Source organism: Ctenocephalides felis, unplaced genomic scaffold (genome assembly GCF_003426905.1).
Source record: "Ctenocephalides felis isolate EL2017-DRISC unplaced genomic scaffold, ASM342690v1 CF-g0.4_SCAFFOLD_03571, whole genome shotgun sequence".
Lineage (NCBI taxonomy): Eukaryota > Metazoa > Arthropoda > Insecta > Siphonaptera > Pulicidae > Ctenocephalides > Ctenocephalides felis.
In genome coordinates, this window is record NW_020539725.1 from 55,079,502 (window position 1) to 55,100,211 (window position 20,710).

The window sequence follows — 20,710 nt, forward strand, 5'->3', positions numbered from 1 at the left end:
CAAATGACACCCTTTCATTGCTGCTTCTATTTGGTGGAACATCAGTCAATTTTGCTTCTAAAAATGAACAACCATGCATATCAGGGTATTGGATTTTGGCTACGGATTCCCTGCTGACTTTCTTGAACACGATTTCTGGTTGCCTAAAATTAGAAGATACGTTTTGAAAGAAATCAGAATACATCCACTATCATAATTTATCTTTTAAATAGCATCTTTCTATTTAGATCTTTTTCAACTTACTTATTATCTTCATCGTCCGAATTATTTTTATCAATCTCTATATCAGGAATGTATGCAGTGGCTCTTCGAGTTTGTTTTTCAGCTCTAAGTTCTGTAAATCAAAATTGATATAAATTAAAAAAAAAACAATATTTAAAGTCATGAAATTCAGGTTCAACATTAACCTGTTCATTCCTTACAACTAAATATTATATAAAATGTATATATTATATAAAGGTAAAAAGGAATAGAAAATGGCCAATGTACCAGATTATAAGGTCCTTAAAGCAATAATAAACTAGTGGTGTATGGCATCGTTCTTTAAGGCAAATTGCTCGAACTTCCCGTACCAAATTAAAATTTTGAAAATCCGAATTATTTTCGATATTCAAAAAAATTTTTTTTGGAAATAAAAAAAAATTGAAATATTTTGTTTTGTTTTCCCAAAAACAATCGTTTGGTCAAACAAGCAGAAATTTTTAGGAATCATTCAAATCGAATGCTTAGTTCTCTCAAAAACTGCCATTTTTTGCACATTTGGCTCCGTATCTCCGAAACGGACGCAACTGCCTTGCCAAAAACTAGTCACCACTTCTCCCCATCATTACAAATTGAATGTGTTTAGGATAATTGAAATCGAATTCTCCGTTCTCTCAAAACTCGATTTCTATTCTCTGCAGTTTTTCCTCCGCAACTCCAAAACGGCTGTACCGACTTTTACCAAAAACTAATCAGCACATCTCCCTATCAATAGGAATCGAATGTTTTTTGATCCATTCATATCGGTTGATCTCTGCGCTTGAAAATATGGACAAAAAATTGGGAACACACAAAACACACACACACATCCATTTTTTCTGAGGTATGCCAAAACGTTCAGAAACCTTCAAAACGTGAATATATGCAAAAATTTTCATTTTTGATTTTCTGCCCATACTTAACAATACAAGTTAATTATAAGGTCAAATACATCATATTTAGTGGATAAGTATTTTTAACAACTCTTCTGTGAATGAAGCATTGACGTTGCCATGACAACACTAGGTTATTGCCTATTTTACCAAAGAATTGGCCTCGTAGTAATATCTAAATACAAGAAATAATACCTTCTACATGTTTGATATGTTCCTCCTTTTGTCGACTGAATTGACGATTGTATAGTCTATTGCCTTCCTGATTTCGCATCACTGGTGGTGCAGAGGTGTTACCATTTTGTTGGACTACAGGGCCTTGAAGTTGGAATACCTTAAGAAAAATGATATTGAACTATTAATATTAAACTATACATTTTACATCTAATATATTTGCTTACATTTATATAAAATTAAATAATCTATATGATTTTATCCTTACTGTTATTCTTCCTTCAGGCACTTTGTTTTCTTGAACTTTGATATGTTTTAGGTTATATTTTCCTTTCACAAATGAGAACGGGTTACAACTAGGCATCTTGTTTAGAACTGTTAAATAGAAATATGCAGAAATCATTAATAAATATATAATAAATATATTATTCATATATAATTCACAACTTACAAAAAAAGATTCGATTAATATTCAGCAAAAGATTTAGGTAAAATATAATTCAAGATGACTAAACTATGGGTTAGTCTGAACAAAAAATATTTATTTTGATCTATTTTTTAGACTTTTCAGTACATTCTGAAAAAAATAGTGATAACTAGAAATCAGTGTGAATGTTCCAATTTAGTTTTACTTATCAAGATTATAAACTAAATAAAAGTTCTTTAAATTGAAACAAAAAAAAAAAAACAGTTATGATCTTGTAACTCAAATTATATTTAATTATGTAACTATTAGACGTTAAACTTTTAGCAATCTTGACATTGTATTTATGTGCGATTTTATTTATTTGCTTTAATAGTATCTTATCGCGGCATTAGAATTAACAAATTTATATCCCGTTAAGCTCATATTATTTTTATCTTGAATATTTACGTGTATATAAAAATATTAACGTTCATGTCAATATTGGTATAAAGTTATTGAGTAGAAATTTTTATTATTAGATTACCTACAATTTGTAAAAGGTATGTAGTAAAAATTCATAATTCGCATTATTTCAGGAAAAGCTACTTCAAGAAAATTCAGTAACCAATTGAAATACTTTCTATAATAAAAATAAAAATTTAACTTGCAAATTTTAAATTATACTACTATTCATAATAATAAATCATTTATAATTTCTCTTATTAATACGTTAACTATAACAAGAACTCTTTATTATTTCGAATTTACATTTGCCATGTAACTTTTATATTAATAATTTGCTTTGTTTTACAATTATGTTACCTTGATAATTGTCAAACTGATAAAATGAATGAACAATGTTATTTTGATATGATAGATAAAAATAATTTCAAGGAATTTGTCATGTTTTAGGTTTGTAGTTCTTATCATAAAGTTCTGGTTCTTTTACATGTCGATCAAACAAATAAACTTCGTAATTAATTATTTAACTTAACTAGTTGTGCATGGCATCGTGCCTTAAGGCAAATTGTTGGAACTTTCCGCACCTAAAATTAAATTTTTAAGAAAAATTCAATCTTCTTTTAGAACTCTGAAAAAACCGATTTTTCAGATTCTAAAAAGAATGTTCTAAGAGTGAAATAGGAATCAGGTAGGATTTAAACAGAACTAGTAACGATCTTATAGGGGGTGCCCATTAATCACGTGAGGTTATTGGGGGGAGGGCAGGTTTGACAAAAAATCACTAGATATTACGTTGGGGATTTATTTATTACGTGCATTTATTTTTACCTCATTTTTTTAAAATTCAAACATTTTTTTAAAAAATTTAAAATTAAAAAAAAATTAACTAAAAACACACGTGATATTTTGTGGGGGAGGGGGGATAATTTTGAATATCACCAGGTATCACCAAGGTAGAAGGGGGTCTAAAAATCCTTGAAAAATCGATAACGTGAATAATGAACGCCCCTTATAAAATTTTTGTAAGAATCTTATTAAAAATCCTACTATATTTAGAATCGAGTACCAAAGCATTGGCTGAATAATAATTAAATAATATGGTTTACATAACTATATCTATATAATAATGGTTTAATAATTCAGTAGTATTGTGCGCGCGTTACAATTCACAGAGATGTTAATTGATGCAAAACTCTTATCTTAGAAATAAATGTTTCGCTGTTGTTTACACAATTGTTTCCGTTAATTAAAAAGAATCAAATGTGTTAACGTTTATAGCCCGTTCGTGACTTGAATATTAACTTTACATTACACATTATACAAATTTTATATTATGTATTCTCTCAGCCAGGCCTTGTATTCAAAGGCAATTAACTTGCACATTAATGGCTGCAAATGAAGTGATACATGTTGTAATTAATAATTAACCACATCATCTTTTTGGTATGAACAGTCTTCCATGTGTGTATGAGTCCATGTAGTCCTCATACGTTTTACGTTTTAGGGGACGTTCATTAATAACGTGATGGATTTTTTAAGGATTTTTGGACCCCCCTTTCCTTGGTGACCCTAAGTGATATTCCAAATTATCCCCTCCCTCATCAAACATCACGGGTACTTTTAGTTACGAGCAAAAATTGAAATTTTTTTATCTTTTTTTAAAAATGTTTTGATTTTTAACAAAAACTCAGGTAAAAAATAAATACATGTGATACCTTACTATACCCTTCCCTAGCACAAGTGATACTTCATGATTTTTTGTCAACCCCTCCCTCCCCAAAAAACCTCACTTGTTTAATGAATAAATAACTTATATAGTTTTCAAACATATAGGGGAATGTGACGTCACATGTCTGAGCGAACATTGCCGACGACAATCGCGGACTCTTCCGATTGATTAATGGTCATAAGTCATTTTAATAATTTTATGGCAATTGTGATGGGATGAAGTCTTTCGTTTTTGGTAATTTTAGATTTTGCAAAAAAAAAATCTTGAATAAAATCTAGTAAGCCATGGTCTATGGTCACCTTATGATCCCAATATTGAAATAAGCTGAATATAGATATATAGCATGTGATATATTGTGATACAGCTAATGCTTCGAAATAAAATATAAATTTATTTATAGTTTTACAGTTTCGAGAGCACAATTTGCATCATCAATCATCTAAAAAATAAAAGAGTTCAATAGTTTAATAATGAGTTTTTACTTACGTCAAAATGCTATATATTATCAATACTACTACGCAAAAATTCAAGAAATGAGTCACTTCATGATAAATATTTTATTGCCTATATTGATAATTTTATAGCACGTAAAAAATTACGCGAAACTATTTATTTTGTCTTCAAACTTTTGTCTTCTATAAATAATTAAATATTCAAGAGTTTGTAAACTACAATTTTGAGATAAATGTTGGAGTATTCTAATACTAGTGACTTGCATTATTCATTTATTGTGAAAATTTAATTATGTGATAAAATTGATAAGGAATTTTTTTGATTATTATTCAGGATAATTTTGTTCATCCTCAAAAAGTCATTTTTATAACTGTATAATGTACTACATATAAGCTTCAATATACAATTAATATAAATTATGGTTCAATTATATGAGTACATTATCTTTGTACTTATCTTTCAAGACAGTTATAAAATAGCACGACTAAAAAAATTACGTATGTGGAATAATTTTGCGCAAAAGAATATAATTTTGATAAAAATACAATGTAAATGATACATTTTTTTCTGGATTCATCAAAAGTTTTCCAAGGAAAGCAAACAATCATATTGGTGAAAAATATGCAATTGGTTTGATTTGTTTAAATATATAAGCGATATAGAAAATTCGAAAAAATTAGATTTGAACTAATACTTAATTATAACTGAAATCCAAAATATTACAAAAGAATAAAATAGTAGTGAGGCAAAATATCTCCCTCCCAACTAATTTTATAATACTGTTGACAAAAAAAGAATATATAGTGCGCTATATAATTATCTAATACAATAAAATTGTAATAAAAAAATGTATATGAGTATTGTATACAAAGTTTAAAAAATAAATAATAAAAAAATAGTACTAAAATCTAATAATTTTGAGCTTATGCCAACTTACTTGCTGCTCAATTCGAATCTCATTTCGACTTTATTAAAAGTATGGTTATTAAAGTAATTTTTACGAAATAGAGATTTGTGTTATGAGGGTCAGTCAAAATTAGGGGTATATGTGTGAATTATAAAAAATTAAAAAAATGGTCTAATCACTAAAACAAAAAACTTAAGGGTGGCCAACTCTTACCACTAATGGCATAAAAAATAGATGTTGGCCAATGCTCAGTAACATTGAAACTTGAAATAAAATCGGTTAAGCCGTTTCGGAACACTATTGTGACAAATACACACACACACACACACACATATATATATATATATATATATATATATATATATACTTTAGATTTTTTGTTCGCCATTGAAACATATTTTTGAAATGTATATTTTGTAAATGTAAAACAAAAAATACACCATTACAGTGGAGTATTGCTACAAGGTTTTAAAAAATTGCAAGATTACTAGAAGATATAACAAATAGAAATACGATACATGAATGTAATTCTATATATGTATTAGGGCAGGTCAATTTAGAAGTCACTTAGGCACATATTATTTTCGGATTCAAGGGATCAAAGAAAGATATTTTGCTGAAGAAACCATATCTCTAAAATAAATTCAGATGTCACGTGCATTGACCCAAAGATAAGGGTTACATTTTGAAAAACTTTTGGGGAGGCCATACATTTGGATGCAATTGGGCCACTCTAAATGCATCAAAATGAGTTTTTTTAAATTTCAACCCTTATTTTGGGCCAATGCACCGGACATCATAATTCATTTTAGAGACATGGTTTCTTCAGCAAAGTATCAAAGTATTTTGATCTCATGAAAATCATATGTGCCTAAGCGACTTTTTTGACCCATGCAAATCGATCCACTATAATATATATATATATATATATATATACACATATATATATATATATATATATACATAAGTAATTCATATAGTCTTACCTTTAATCTATTTTATGTATTTGTTCCTGATTTTTGTTCTATTACATTCACAACAGTTTGCACTACTTAAGGATCATATTATAATTTTGTAAACAATTTATTTGTTACAGCACATTGTGATAATAATAACTTCTGTAAAATCCCTTTGAACACTAGATATTATTTTGTATATATATATATATATATATATATATATATATATATATAAATCACCACAATTGTTAATTTATACACTGTTAACCTATTTATTTCGCACAATTTGTATAGTTAATCTAATTTTCATATGTACGCATACGTGTGTACAAATATCATATTCATATATATATATATATATATATATATATATATATATACAATATATGTATGTATGTATTTCTAATTCCACGTACAATTAGTTATAACCAATGCACACCGAGTGTATCAATAGACTAGTTATCATTTACTGAAAATGACATTATATAAATTTACACGGTCACAATTCACAAAGGTACATTATTATTTCCACAGTATTATATTTATATGAATGTGTGCGTTCAGGTGCGTATAAATATTATACATACAGCGCAAATTATTTCAGGAGTGATAACGCTATCAACGAAACAGTATAAAAAATATGTCATTGTATATTTATACATTGATATATATATATATATATATATATATATATCATATTTATATATATCATATCATTTATGTATATCATGTAAATACGATCACTTCGTATTATGACGAATAATGAATGGGTGTATGTGATTATTTGCTTTAAGGGGGGAGTCTGCTTTAGAAGCTTTTTAAAAATCGTTTTTTTTTGCAAAAATGTCTTCTAAAACTAGCTAAGAATAATCCCTTAAATTTTAGAAACAAATTTAAATTATGTTTTTAATTTTTCGATTCGTTCTAATTGGCGGAAAAGATACCACAAAAACTGAACGTTCTATCGAAACGAGACAAAATTGATTGTATTCAGGATTAAATTCTATTCTAGTTGAACCTAAAAAAAATTAAAAAAAATTATAATTAACCCACTTTTTAAAAAATCTAAAGTGAAATGTTGTATTAAAAAAAAATTTTTCTTTTAAGTTGCAAAAAATTGGTGAATTTCTCACTTTTTTAGATTTTTTATAAGCTCAGTAGTGCTCAGTAGTTTTTTATAAGCTTCCGAACAATTTGTGAAAAAAATCGAAAACATAAAAAAAAGTTATAAATTTTTATTGAGACTGTCCCTAATTTGTAAAACAAATTGTTTTTTATATAGTTCATATAAATGCGACACTATTCTTAATTAATAATATTATATTATCAATATTCTTTTAAATTATTTGGAGGGATATAATTATAGGTATGGTCACGTACCAATTTGCTAATATCACCCACATCATCACCTTCTAGAATTGCATATTTTAAAAATTTTAGAATAAAATTGTCAAATTTTGACTCGATCCATTTTTCCATTCTTTGATGAAGTTTTATAATTACACCTCTTTTTGTAGACCATTGTATTAGTTGTACTATTTTAGGATTTCTGTTACAACTATGAGCTTTAAAAAATATCAGTTTAGAATCGTGCTGATTAACTTTTAATAAGACCTAAAAGGAGTTTCTTCGTAATCATTGAAAACAAATTTTTAACGATTTTGTTAAAGTTTGTAGTGTGAGCTTATAGTCTTAACGAACATCCTAAAATATTATAGGCATACGAAAAGTGAGTAAATTATAAAAATTCATCCAAGTTTGAGATGATGGGCAAAAACGACCGCTTTGCCATTATCCCAATTTTTATTGTTTTCCCACTTATTAAAATATATTTTTTATATATTATATTCTATAATTAAAGTAAAATTTTTTCAATCGGTTCTATTAAAAATAAAATTTCTGGAATAAATGCAAGAAAAGGCACATTTATGCAGAAATTCTATATTTTAAATAAAAACTTTTCTTTGTAATGTAAAAAAGTTGAAAAACTACTGAATTATTTTCACTATCACACTGAAAATATTATTTATAGCATTCAAGCGTTTATCTTTAAAATTTAATGTCACAAGCGCGCATATATTTATTCCCCTTGTACATTTATTACATTTCCGAAGTTTTCAACATTGCTGCAAATTTTCCATTCTGTGAATGACGAAGCACTTCTGGACGATCATTTTCAATAATTTTGCCGTTTTCCAGAACGATAACTCTATCGAAATCCATTATAACAGACAGACGATGCTAAAAAAAATTATGAATGAAATTTTATAAACTAAATTTTAATGTGCCATGTACTTACAGCTATGCAAATGATTGTTCTATCGTGGAAAGTTTTCCAGAAATCTTTTAAAACAATTTTTTCAGTTTGGGGATCCACTGCACTTGTACATTCATCTAAAACATAATAAATAAATAAATAAAAAATGAAAAAAAATCTGTGTAGGTAATAATTCGATACTGTAAATGTATTTTTATATTCAGAGGCATTTATGCCTTATATTAAAATTGATAAAAAATGAATATTTTCAGAGCATTGAATTGCAAACTAGGTAATTTTCATATTTATCATTAGTAAAAGGTACGCGAAAAAATTAATATTTGTGCAATACTTCATAAATTTATGCTATATAAATCTAGAAAAAAAGGAATCTAGTGAGAATCCAATAAGAATCCCATGAAAGTCTTACAAGAATATAGAAGATAATGGCAATTTTCAGTCAGAAATTTAAGACACAATTTTAAATTTTTATATTGATTTAGGTATATATAAATCCACTTCTATATTAATGTAGTTCTATACTAATTGTATAAGTACTTTGGAGACTTCCGATTTTAATCGTATATTCAAGAGGATTTAAAAATTCCATATAGTCGTTGAATTGATTTAATAGATTTTTAAGAAATCTATATGTATAAATCCACTACCAAATATTATAAAAATAATATATTATGTTATTACCTAATATAATAGGATATGTAGATTTCCATTTTGCTTTTAAGGCTACTCTGGCTAGACATATTAATTGCCTCTGGCCATGACTTAAAGATCCACCTTCTGTTGATATTTCATTATCTGTAATATCAATTTATTTATTCACAATCCGTAAAATAAATAAGTATTCATTTTAAATGTTTACCTAAACCGCCAGGAAATTCTTCTATAAAGTTTTTCATTTTTACTAATTCTAAACAACCCCATATTTGTTCATCTGTATATTCACTAAAAATATAATAAAGTTTTAATACCATATTATATCTAAAGTCTAATAACATTTAGTTTATAACTTTGTTTGTTGTATTGAAATATTTGATTGAACCATACTTTTAGAACAATAAATTAAACAAAATGTGAGAAACTGCTTTTAAATGTAAAAGTTGATTTCTTACCCTTTTGGATCTAAATTATGCCGAAAACTGCCAGAAAACAAGGCACCTTCCTGTGATACACAGCACAATTTATCTCGAATTTCAGTAAACTTTTGTTTATCTAAATTTGTTAGGTTTACATTGCCTAACATAATAGCTCCTTGGGTTATTTTCATCAGCCCAAATAATGATAAAAATAGACTAGATTTTCCACTAGCTGTACGTCCACACACTGCCAACTGTTGATTTAAAATTTTAGGAGTTAAAGTTAGATATCCAACAATAGTAAAAGTAACATTTATTTTAATTTTTTTTAAATTAAATATCTGCTAACCTTTTCCCCAGGTGCTATGACCAGATTCAGATTTGTTATTACTGCATTAGACTGTAGATGGTGATGCAGAGTTACTTTGTTGAATATGATTTGATACAAAGAACCTGAAAAAATATTTAAAAAATCTAGTATGCAATTCGGTGTAAGTAACATTTTGCTTTCGTTCAAAAATCAATCAATTAAATTTTATAGAATCTAGAAAGAATCCAGAAATAATTCTATAAGAATCTGGCCAGAATTCAACAAAATATGGTCAAAGCCTAATAAGAATATGGCCAGAATAGACTTTTATCTGAGCCTAGAAAGAAGAATACATCCCATACCTTCTACATTTGAGTTCTTTCTTAATTGAACAACATCCCCATCATATATTTTGTCATTTTCTTCTAAATATATCTTTGAAGCTGAGTTTTTCTTATCAAAATTTTCTTCCGGAATATCGTCCTGAATTTTCTTCAGTTGACTTTTCGGATCATATTCAATATCTTCCTCTGCATCATCGCAGTAAATTTTAATCCTGTGTACAGCATTTGCACTAATTTCCACTTCGGAAATAAATCTTACTACCCAATTCAAATACATTGGCGCCAGCAAAGTGCTATTTAGAGCAAAGCCAGCTATCGAAGAATTTTCACTTTCGGTAAAATATAGGGCAGTCAAGGCAGATGCGAAAACTATGAAACCTCCTAAGCAATCCTTCATAAAATAAAAAATAATTCATATTAAAAAAATGTTATTTATTGACTGGTATTACAGAACCAAAGAATTATTTTAGATTATTTTAATTGTACACTTACCAGGGCAACACCCAGCCATCTAGCACTAGTGTCCAAAAGTAATTGTGAATTTGTATTGTCATCAAGTTTGAGAAACATAAGTCTTGAAAATTCTTTAGATTTCGAATATATTCTTATAGTCTGTGCTCCTCTGCATGTATCACTGAATAAAGTGAAAATGGGCGATCTGGATAAACTTTCCAGTCTCTGCAATTCTCTGAGAAGATGATAAATAAAATTTCAACATTTTAATTAATTTTAGAAAAAAAAATTATATTTTTTTAAATTTTTATTATCCCACCTGGAAGATCTTCTATAGAATTTCTGCACGGCGTAATAAGCAGTGCCAATAAATATTGTTACAACTAAAAACCATAATGACACTATACAGTTAACTAATATGGCACATAAACAAAGCAGCAGGAATTGTACCAGACGTTGTATAGACGAACATAATTTCTAAAAATTGATAAAAAAATTATATTAATCCATCATAAAATCATGTGTATCTATATATGTACATATATTAATCTATATTGATAGAAAAATTAATAAACTATTAATTGAATTTACCTTATCTATGACACTCATGTCGGTGGAGAATCTATTAATTGTGCTTCCGATTTCACCATAAATATTGTTATCTTTAAGTACGGCCGTCGTTAAATACTCGTGAATATTACTACGGGCCACCAATCCGGCCCATTGTCCAGAAAATGCACACAGCAATGACACCAGGGCACATATTGCTGATTGGTAACAGTATGTTGATAGAAGTGAGAATGCTTTCTAGAAATCATAATAGAAACAAAATTAATTCTCTGAAAATTTTAGAAAAAATTGTTTGATATTCATCTACTATCTCACCTCGTGACTTTGATCAAATCCTTCATATGATTCCATATTTTCTCTGCTCCAGTTTCCTAAGGACATATCAGCAAATAATCTTAATCCTTGCCACAGAAACGCTAGGAATATATACAAAGTGCATATTTTTATACCACAGCATTTTATATAATATAGATAAATATTCAAAGGAATTGTTCCATAAATTCTCTCCTGATTTTCTGCCGTTCTCTGGTTGTAGTTATATTCACTTAATGATGATATCTGATGTGCTAAGGAAAAAGAATCACAGATAAAATCTAATTTCAAAAAATATGAACAAATATATATATATATATAAATGAATAAATGTTTACTATACTTTCACAAGAAGCTAGGTCGTTTAAATCGACTGTTATATCAGATGCATCAGACATTAATCGAGAAATTATTTTGTGCCGATTAATTTCTTTGCTCCTGTTCGATCGTCTGCAAAAAAACAAATTACACATTAACGTATTTATTATTACTAAAAATAATATTTGTATAGTTATCATTTAATACCTGAAAGATAATCGATCTGCCAGCCTTCTAAAGATATTTCTCTGTTCTCCACTTTTATTATCGCTCAGAGTTTTATTCACATTTTGAGTTTTCGATAAAATTTGACGAAGTATGTTACTTGCATGAGGTGAATCGATTGTATGCCTTTTAGATCTTCTGAAACATATATGGAAAATAAATTAATTTATCAGATTTCGTTGTTATGGCGGACGATAAATAATCTTACATATCTTCATGCCCATTAGGTTTTTCGGATATTTCTTCCATATTTGGTAAATTACCAAAATTATTCCTAAATATCCTCGAATTTCTATGTCTTTGACTTTGCAAGGATATTGCTCGAGCTGTAGGCTTGTGAGAATAACAACTGCGTATTGATGAATTTCTCGTTAGTAAACCTAAAAATTTATTGAAATGGTATTATCAATTAATTTAAGTATTATATGTTTTATTAACATACCATCATTGCTTTCAGTTAATTCGTTCCAAAGTAAAGGTAAATCAAAACTTAAACATGGATCATATGCGATACTGGAGCGAGTACTTCTCGGTGGTGTAAACTCTGGTCTCTAAATAATTCATAACCGTTATAAAAAATAAATGAAAATAAAACTTATATTTGCTAGTAAAATATTACTGAAACCTAATTTGTAGTTGGAAAGTTCCTAGAGTCTTGAATTAGATTGAAATATTACAAAACCCCACAAACCCCAAGCGGATTCTTGATAGATTTTAATGAGGGTCCAATTTTAATTTTACTAGATTCCAGACAAATAAACTAGATCCTTACGAAATTCTCAGGAGATTTTCGCAAGATCATCTCTAAATTCTTATGAAATTTTACTAATACTAATTTACTAATTTTAATCTACTAATTTTATTAAAATTACCAGATTCCGCTCTAACTAAATTTTTATTGAGTTTGTACTAGATTTTTGTTAAATTCTTATTGGGTTCGAGATTGATTCGAACTCAGTTGTAACTGAAATCTAAAATATACAAAATAATAAAATTATACTGAAATCTAATTCAAAGTAGATTCCAAGTAAATTGTAACCAGATTCCAACACTTATTAAGATTTAGTGCTAGTGCTAGTAATTATATAAAATTAAAAAAAAATGGTGTAATGAGCTGTGCTTTTAGAACACACAAGCACGTGCTTGTGCACTATAATTAATATAATTTTAATTAGATAATAGATAATAATATATAGTTTGTATATAATTTGCAGAGACTACATCAGTGATAAGACAAGCAAGCAAGATGTGGTATATTTATTAAATGTCGGGGAACATTTATGTAATATACGGTAATATTCTCTATTTTTATTGTATTAAATAAACTATACCGTATTCGATATTAAATTAGTTTTCTTGTTAAAATGAAAACTAGCTGAAGTCACCATTCTGCACAGACGCCATCGATCTTTAGCAGTTCTGGAATAAAATTTTTATTCAATATCTGAAATAAAAATTTCGTGTACAGAAATATATTCAACATTACCTTGTATTTTCAGACTTTTCATTTGATAATGAATTTTTCCAAGATTTTGTTAAAATTGGATCTATCACTTCTAACTCCTTCAAGGATCCTACTGCACGAATCTTATTATCTTCTAATGCTATAATCTTATGTAATTAATAGATTGTTAGATTGAAAATCAAGTTTAATCTTAATTATTATATTATTTAAAAGATTTAAAAAAAATATCTTCCTTTTTTTTCGCGTATACAGAAAAAAATGAGTAATATAAGAAGCACACAACCAAATTAAAAGTTATGAAACTTACAAAAAATTATAAAACTCATATAATTTCATTTTATTTACCTGATCAGCATATTGTAGCAATTTTAATTTATTAGTTGCCATTACTACAGTTATATTTTTTCTTAATAAATAGTTCTGTATCGTCGAATCAAAAACTTGTTGGGAGACTTGTTCATCCAAAGCAGAAAATGGGTCGTCCTGGAAAAAATATAAGAAATTTTATTAATTGGAAAAATATAAAAAGCAATATCATTAATGATAATGAGAAATTATAACTATTGATAATTTTAACTAGCCATTGCTAAAAATAATCTACTGCTTGTTAATTGAATAAACGCACATGAGTTTCAAATTAAGTTTACAGAAAAGTAGATCAGAAAATGTACAATTTGATTTTAAAACCAAACTAATACAGAACTTATAATGTCATGATTTAATTGTAATAATTTATTATGTGTAATAAAATTAAGGACAAGACTATGTTGGCAAAAATTACTTACTAGTGCAACAACATTTGCTCCTGAATATATGGCTCGAGCTAAACAAATTCTTTGCTTTTGTCCACCACTTAATGTATTACCATTTTCTCCAATAGTTTGAAGATTACTCTACAATATAATAATAAGATACATGTAAAACTAATTCATATAAATTATTCTTTGATTAAATCTAAAATATTGTTAAATTAAATTAAATTATTCTTAAATTATAATTTGGCATAAAGAATGCTAAGTAAAATGGTTTTCTATATATATACACGAGTATCATTCTATTAATTATTTATGCATAATAATTTTAATAATACCTGTTGAATTTCTGTCAATTCTTTATCCAATGCACATAATTTCAAAACCTTCTTATACCTTTTACAATTTTTATCACGACATAAATGTTGTCCAAACATTGTAATATTCTCCTGAATAGATGCATTCATGAGAAATGGTTTTTGGGCGCAATATGCGATACGTGTATCACTAAAAAATGTAACGAAAAATAAATTATATATATATATATATATATATTAATTATTTGTACTATATTACCTGGCCCATTTCATGGATCCTTGTATTAGAAACATTTCGCTCAAAATTGCGGACATAAAAGAAGTTTTTCCTGATCCTGTATTTCCAACGATTAGAGTCAGTTTTCCTAAGTAGAATAGAAACATATTACATAAATAAAATAATGTTTTTCAAGAGATTTTTTTTAAATGAATATCTTTTCTCACCTTTAGGAATTTCCAGATATGCAACATGCAAAGATATTTCATTTCCCATTAGATTCCAAGAAAATTGACACGAATCTAATTTCAGTGCAGATCCATTATGATCCTCATTTTGATTTTCCAATAGTAGGTTTTTAACCGAAATATTTTTGTCTTTTGGTTTAAAATCTTTTTGTTCTTCACAAATATTAAGGAAAGCATTTTGTAAGTCTGTAATAAAAGTATGGTTGAACTATACGATAGATAGCATAAAGTAATAAATAATTTGTGAATTTACTGTTTGCTTCCTTTAAATTTGAGAATGTGCTTGTCACATCAAATATCTTCTTATTATATTCAGATAATACGTCGATATTTTTTATTAATCTTTTTGAGTTAATATTCTGGAATGAAAATACACATGATAATAGAGTTCAAATAGCTCTAATAAAAAGAGCAGTATTTTGAAAGAACAAATAGCTCGAAACTTGAATTAAACGAAGAATTTTGATGCCTTTCATATTTTTTAGTTTTTTATCTAATCTATTTATAAAAGTATTCCTTAACTAACTAAATACTACTATTGGAGAATAGAAAAACATATGCACAAAAACATATTTTTATTAAAAAATAATTTAATTGTAAAACTCCTGATAGCTCATCAAATACATAGCTTTTTTATAGTTCAACTCATGCGAAGATAGACCCGTAACATAACAATACCATTCCTGTTTTATCCTACTTACATTTTCCTCGTCCTCGGGCAATAAATTTTTGCATTCAATTTTCGATAAATATTTTGCAATACGTTTTGTACTGACTAAGGCAGAAATAGCAACTGGCAAAATAGCTGGAAACATAAATAATGGTACAGCTAACTGATTGAATAATGCAAGAGACGAAAATACTTCAGCAGGTCCCAAATAACTTCCACTTTGATCCTCCAGAAAAGTTGAATTTCCTGATTTGTAATTTGTATTTGCCATTTCATTGGTCTTGGTATTAAATGTAAAGTAAAAACTTAGAAGAAATGATACAGTTGCTATCAGGACAGTGCATAGGTGAGTTAAAAATGCTGAAATTATAAAAATAATCATCAATCTATAAAATCGAGTCAACACTATTATGCATTTTACTTACTCATGAGAGCCCAATATAGAGAATCTTTATTCAAATATTTTAGTTCGTCTTTACGAGAATTATTTAATTTATTTTTAAATATATCGTCCCAAGCATTTATTTTTATTGTCTTCAAATTTTGAATAACTTCAGTAACATTTCTTAACCTTTCATCGCTTTTACTCTGCAATAAAATTAGATAAATAAATTATTCTGAAAAATAAGTTTTGTACAATCAAGTTTGAGAAAATCAACAAATACTTTGAGAAAAATATGAAGAAACTAGTGGGGTGCATGGCATCGTGCCTTAAGGCAAATTGCTGGAACTTCCTGTACCGTAATCAAAAATCTTGGTACGGAACCCAAAAAAATTTACACAGAATGTGTACACATTACTAAAATCTCTATAAAACATCTGATAATTTGATGTACATATGTCCAAATAAACATTTTTGACCGCCAAGTGACATTTTTTTAACTTAATTTCATTGAGAGTCCATAACCGCTGGACCTGCCTTCCCAAAAATTTAATCAGTTCTCCATCTTGTCAATACAAGTAAAATCTCTTTTGAATTATTAAAATCGGACGCTCCGTTCTCTTAAAAACTGAGTTACCGTTTTTGTCACTTTTTGCGCCGTATCTTCGGAACGGCTAGACCTGCCTTCGCCAAAAACTAATCAGCACGTCTCCTTATCAATACAAATCGAATGTTTTTTTGAATTATTCAAATCAGTTGATCGGTGTTCCCGAAATCGTGGACGAAAATTTGTATCCACACACACACACACACTCATACACACATACACACACATACATCCATTTTTTCTAATGTATGCCAAAATATTCAGAAACCTTTGAAACGTAAATAGATAAATAGATAAAAATTTTCATTTTCGATTTTTTGCAATGATTATAACTTGCTCTACGGGACGTTAAAAAACTGATAATGCTATAACTCAATTTTGTAGCAATGGAAAAGCAAGTTCGTATAAATCTTATAATTACATTGAAGTGAAAATTGTATACTCACGAAAGATAATTTTGAATTTTTTGACATAGCTTTGCCAATAATAAACTGCAATGGGGTTACTGTAAAAACGCAGATCAATGCTCCAAAAATTGCACTAACTCCAAGTTGTAAATATAAAAGATACACTAATAAAGTTATCTGAAACAAATATGAATTTTTAATTTTTTTTGTAAAATGATATCAGAAATCTTTTTATTACCTTCAAAGGAATCGCCCATACGTGATGCCCTATACAAATGAAATTCATAACATTTGCAGCGTCTTCTTGAATTAGATTCATAGTTGATCCCAAAACAGTTTTATGTTTTTGGCCTACATCTTCTTGTTTTGCATCCAGAGTTATATTTCTAATTTTGTCAGATTCCTTTTTATTTGAAGACGTCTTCCATATCTTCGGTGTTTTCAAATGATTAATGGTTTGGAATTTTCTTGTATATTTAGATGTTTTATTCATAACTAGTTCATCACTAGATTTTTCATTTTGATTTTCTGTTTCGTTCTGGTTATTTGACAATCTACAATTTCAACAATGATATAAACACAATTTTTGCGAAAAGATTCACATTTTTTATATTCTGATACCTTAATGTTTTTTCATATATCAAAGCTTGCATCGCCACTTTTATCCTGAGTGCAGATAAATTTGCTAAATGTGTTGCAGCTTGTGAAAGCAAACCCTGTAATTCAAATATTAGTTAGAATTGTTTTTTTAGTAATTTTATTTTCATATTTTAGCCATTTACCTGGGCTACTGCGGCGAATAGCACAATAAATGCCATAACATACCCATTTCTAAAAAATTCACCTATAGTTATTGATTCTTCATCTGCAGAAGAATAATACACAGTATTTTTACCGTCGACATGATCTATTATAACAGCTAAACCAAGTGGTCCAATCTAAAATAAAAAAAATTAAATAACTATTGGTATCGTGCCTTAAGGCAAATTGCTGGAACTTCGCGTACCGTAATTAAAGATTCGAAAAATAAAAATAATCAGTCAACAAAAATGTCTATGAATAAATATTATAAAATCTGGAATTTTCATTATTTGTTCCTTGTAGACAAAATGTGAAAACTTATTAGATTAGACGACGTTGTTTATATATGTTTGAATGAAATATAAATAAACAATATCTAATTTAGCGGACTTATTGTTAGAATGAACATATTTTATTTTAAATGCATCAATTTTTCGTTCACTGAGCTAACAATTTTAAATAGTTCATGTAGTATCAACTATACAAACATAAAAAGTATTAAAAAAATTAAAAAAAAGCCATTTTTTACAAATATTTAAAAATGTCGGCAAAAGAATATTGAAATTGCAACATTTAGTTCTTTGTTTGAAAACTCTTGATATTTAATGGTTTTAAATATTATAATCACTTGTGAAATTCTAAAAGAACGAAAAACTAAACAGTTTTTCACATTGGTAATGGTTACCATTAATAACTTTTTTAATTGTATAACTTACCAAAGCCGCAACATCGCCAAAAAACTTCAAAACTCCACTCAATAAAAATGTTTTCCAAATTAATTTTAAATAGCACTTCCAAAGCGTTGCGTTTGCCTTTAATATAAATGTTCACTATTTAATATATCAAAATACATTCATATACAAATAATCTATATACATCAAATCATTTCAATTACCTTAATTTGAAAATTATCATTGTCCAATATCCGAATAATTTTCTCAAAAATCTTCGACGAACTCTCTTCCGGAGGTAATACTCCTAAATTTTCAAATTCCAACGGAGTTCTATAGCCGTCTCTTAATAATGATGTCAAGAACCAAAAACTTGCTCTAAGGTACATAGACTTTTTATGAAAAGTATTATCAGTAAATATAAAACATTATTGAACAAAAAAGTGCATATATATATTTATTTTATAAAAAAAGGAATGAATATATGAACACACCTGGATAGAAATGTCGCCTTATTATATTTATAAGCAATATGGCGTTCGTGTTCAAATGGATTTTCGCCATGTTCATCTTCTTCTATGTAATAGGTATTTCTTTTAATAAACTGTAATAAAAAATTAAAATAAATTATATTTTATGTTATACTTGACTATTTTAAAATACACCCACCTCGGAAATGCCTGTATATAAATCTAAAATAAAAATAAATATATAAAATATTGTTACAACAGCATCAAGCATTGGCAATAAGAATTTTTGGCCATTCAATAAAAGTTTATTATTCATTGTTTGTGTAACCATCCATAAACATAGAATTAAGTACATACTTGCGCTTGCCAAAAGCCATTTGTATCTACCTAAAACATATGAAATATAAATATTATAATGTACAGACATGTGCATGGTATTTATAATTATGATATATACCTCTATTTCTAGTTTTATCTCTATTAATCTCTATTAATCTACTACAAATGTTGTATCCTATGATTGCTAGAAGGCCCAAGATGGGTTTACCAATGGACAATGTAAAGGACCATTTGTTTCTGTTTTTGGCTTTATATTTATGGGATAATATTGCTTCTCCTAATGCAAGGCACCAAGTTATGGATATAATTAATGATAGTACACTTCTTATTAAATGTTTTGGTAGAAGAATACATGTAGACACTTGGTCTGACCTGCAATAAAAATACATAAACATTTTCGAGGAAACGTCGACGAAAGATCAAATTTTGTTCACATATACTCTATTCAATTTTGGCATGAAACGATTCAGAATGACTTGAAACGAGAACTAGTAGTGTATGGCATCGTGCCTTATGGCAAATTGCTGGAACTTCCCGTACCAACAGTTTTTTTTTTAAAAAAAGTTTAAATTTTGGTTTAATCTTTGAAAAAAATAATGATTTCTGAAAAATTTTAAATTTTTGAGAAAAATTGACTTTTTTGGAAAAAACGTTTTTTTTTCATTTTGAAATATTTTGGAAATTTTGAACTTTTTCCAAAGCAATCGCACACACACATACACACACAGGCATACATCAATTTTTTCTAAGCTATGCCAGAATGTTCAGAAGGTTTTGAAATGTAAAGATATATACAAATTTTCATTTTCGATTTTTTTGCAATTACTATAACTTACCCTAAGGGAAGTTAAAAAAACATAATTTTTCCTTCGGTAATAAATAAATATGCTACGCAGCGCTTCTCACACAAAATGGTACTAAATGCTTTCAAAGTTCTATTTAAGAATTTTAGTATGTATTCTAGTCTTATAAGAATCTAGTAAGATTCTTTTAACAATATAGGAAAAATTCTATAACAATTTCCATGGTATCTAATAAAAACTTGATAATTTTTAAAAATGTGGAAATAAAATCGAAAAATATATTACTACATCTACTAAAACAGGAAACTTAAATTTACTTAACAGTTTACACAAGAACTGTGGATAATCCCACAAATCTAGCTTTCATCACGACAAATATTGATGCTAAGTTTCTTCAGAATTCTATGAATTATTTGAGCAAAAATAATTTATTTAACGTATAATTTCACATCCTA

At 27.6% G+C, this 20,710-nt stretch overlaps 1 protein-coding gene and 1 long non-coding RNA gene across 2 annotated transcripts; both read right to left on the bottom strand.

Annotated features, from left to right (window-relative positions):
• Positions 1 to 1,625: 1,625 nt before the first annotated feature.
• On the bottom strand, positions 1,626 to 6,672 carry LOC113386785. Its single transcript, XR_003368016.1, has 3 exons — positions 6,640 to 6,672; positions 6,251 to 6,402; positions 1,626 to 1,682 (listed from the first exon to the last, which is right to left on the bottom strand). It is a non-coding gene; the product is annotated as an uncharacterized LOC113386785 (long non-coding RNA).
• Positions 6,673 to 8,323: 1,651 nt separating this feature from the next.
• On the bottom strand, positions 8,324 to 14,760 carry LOC113386298 (ATP-binding cassette sub-family C member Sur-like). The gene is made up of 20 exons (XM_026624087.1): positions 14,662 to 14,760; positions 14,357 to 14,464; positions 13,917 to 14,054; positions 13,593 to 13,717; positions 13,438 to 13,525; positions 12,549 to 12,657; positions 12,315 to 12,486; positions 12,089 to 12,244; positions 11,907 to 12,013; positions 11,567 to 11,817; positions 11,273 to 11,488; positions 11,001 to 11,158; positions 10,721 to 10,916; positions 10,247 to 10,619; positions 9,924 to 10,027; positions 9,611 to 9,828; positions 9,361 to 9,443; positions 9,183 to 9,296; positions 8,523 to 8,617; positions 8,324 to 8,464 (listed from the first exon to the last, which is right to left on the bottom strand). The coding sequence occupies exons 1-20, from the start codon at positions 14,758 to 14,760 to the stop codon at positions 8,324 to 8,326; spliced, it is 3,051 nt and encodes a 1,016-aa protein (XP_026479872.1).
• Between the last annotated feature and the right edge of the window lie 5,950 nt (positions 14,761 to 20,710).

Bases quoted from the DNA above. Each gene is read 5' to 3' on its own strand.
- LOC113386298 (XM_026624087.1), bottom strand. From the start codon at position 14,760: ATGTTTGGACAACATTTATGTCGTGATAAAAATTGTAAAAGGTATAAG. The intron at 12,658-13,437 runs GTATAGTTTATT...TGAATTATTTAG, and splicing joins CTAATTTAATATCGAATACG to AGACCAGAGTTTACACCACC. The intron at 11,818-11,906 runs GTATAGTAAACA...CTTTTTCCTTAG, and splicing joins CGACCTAGCTTCTTGTGAAA to CACATCAGATATCATCATTA.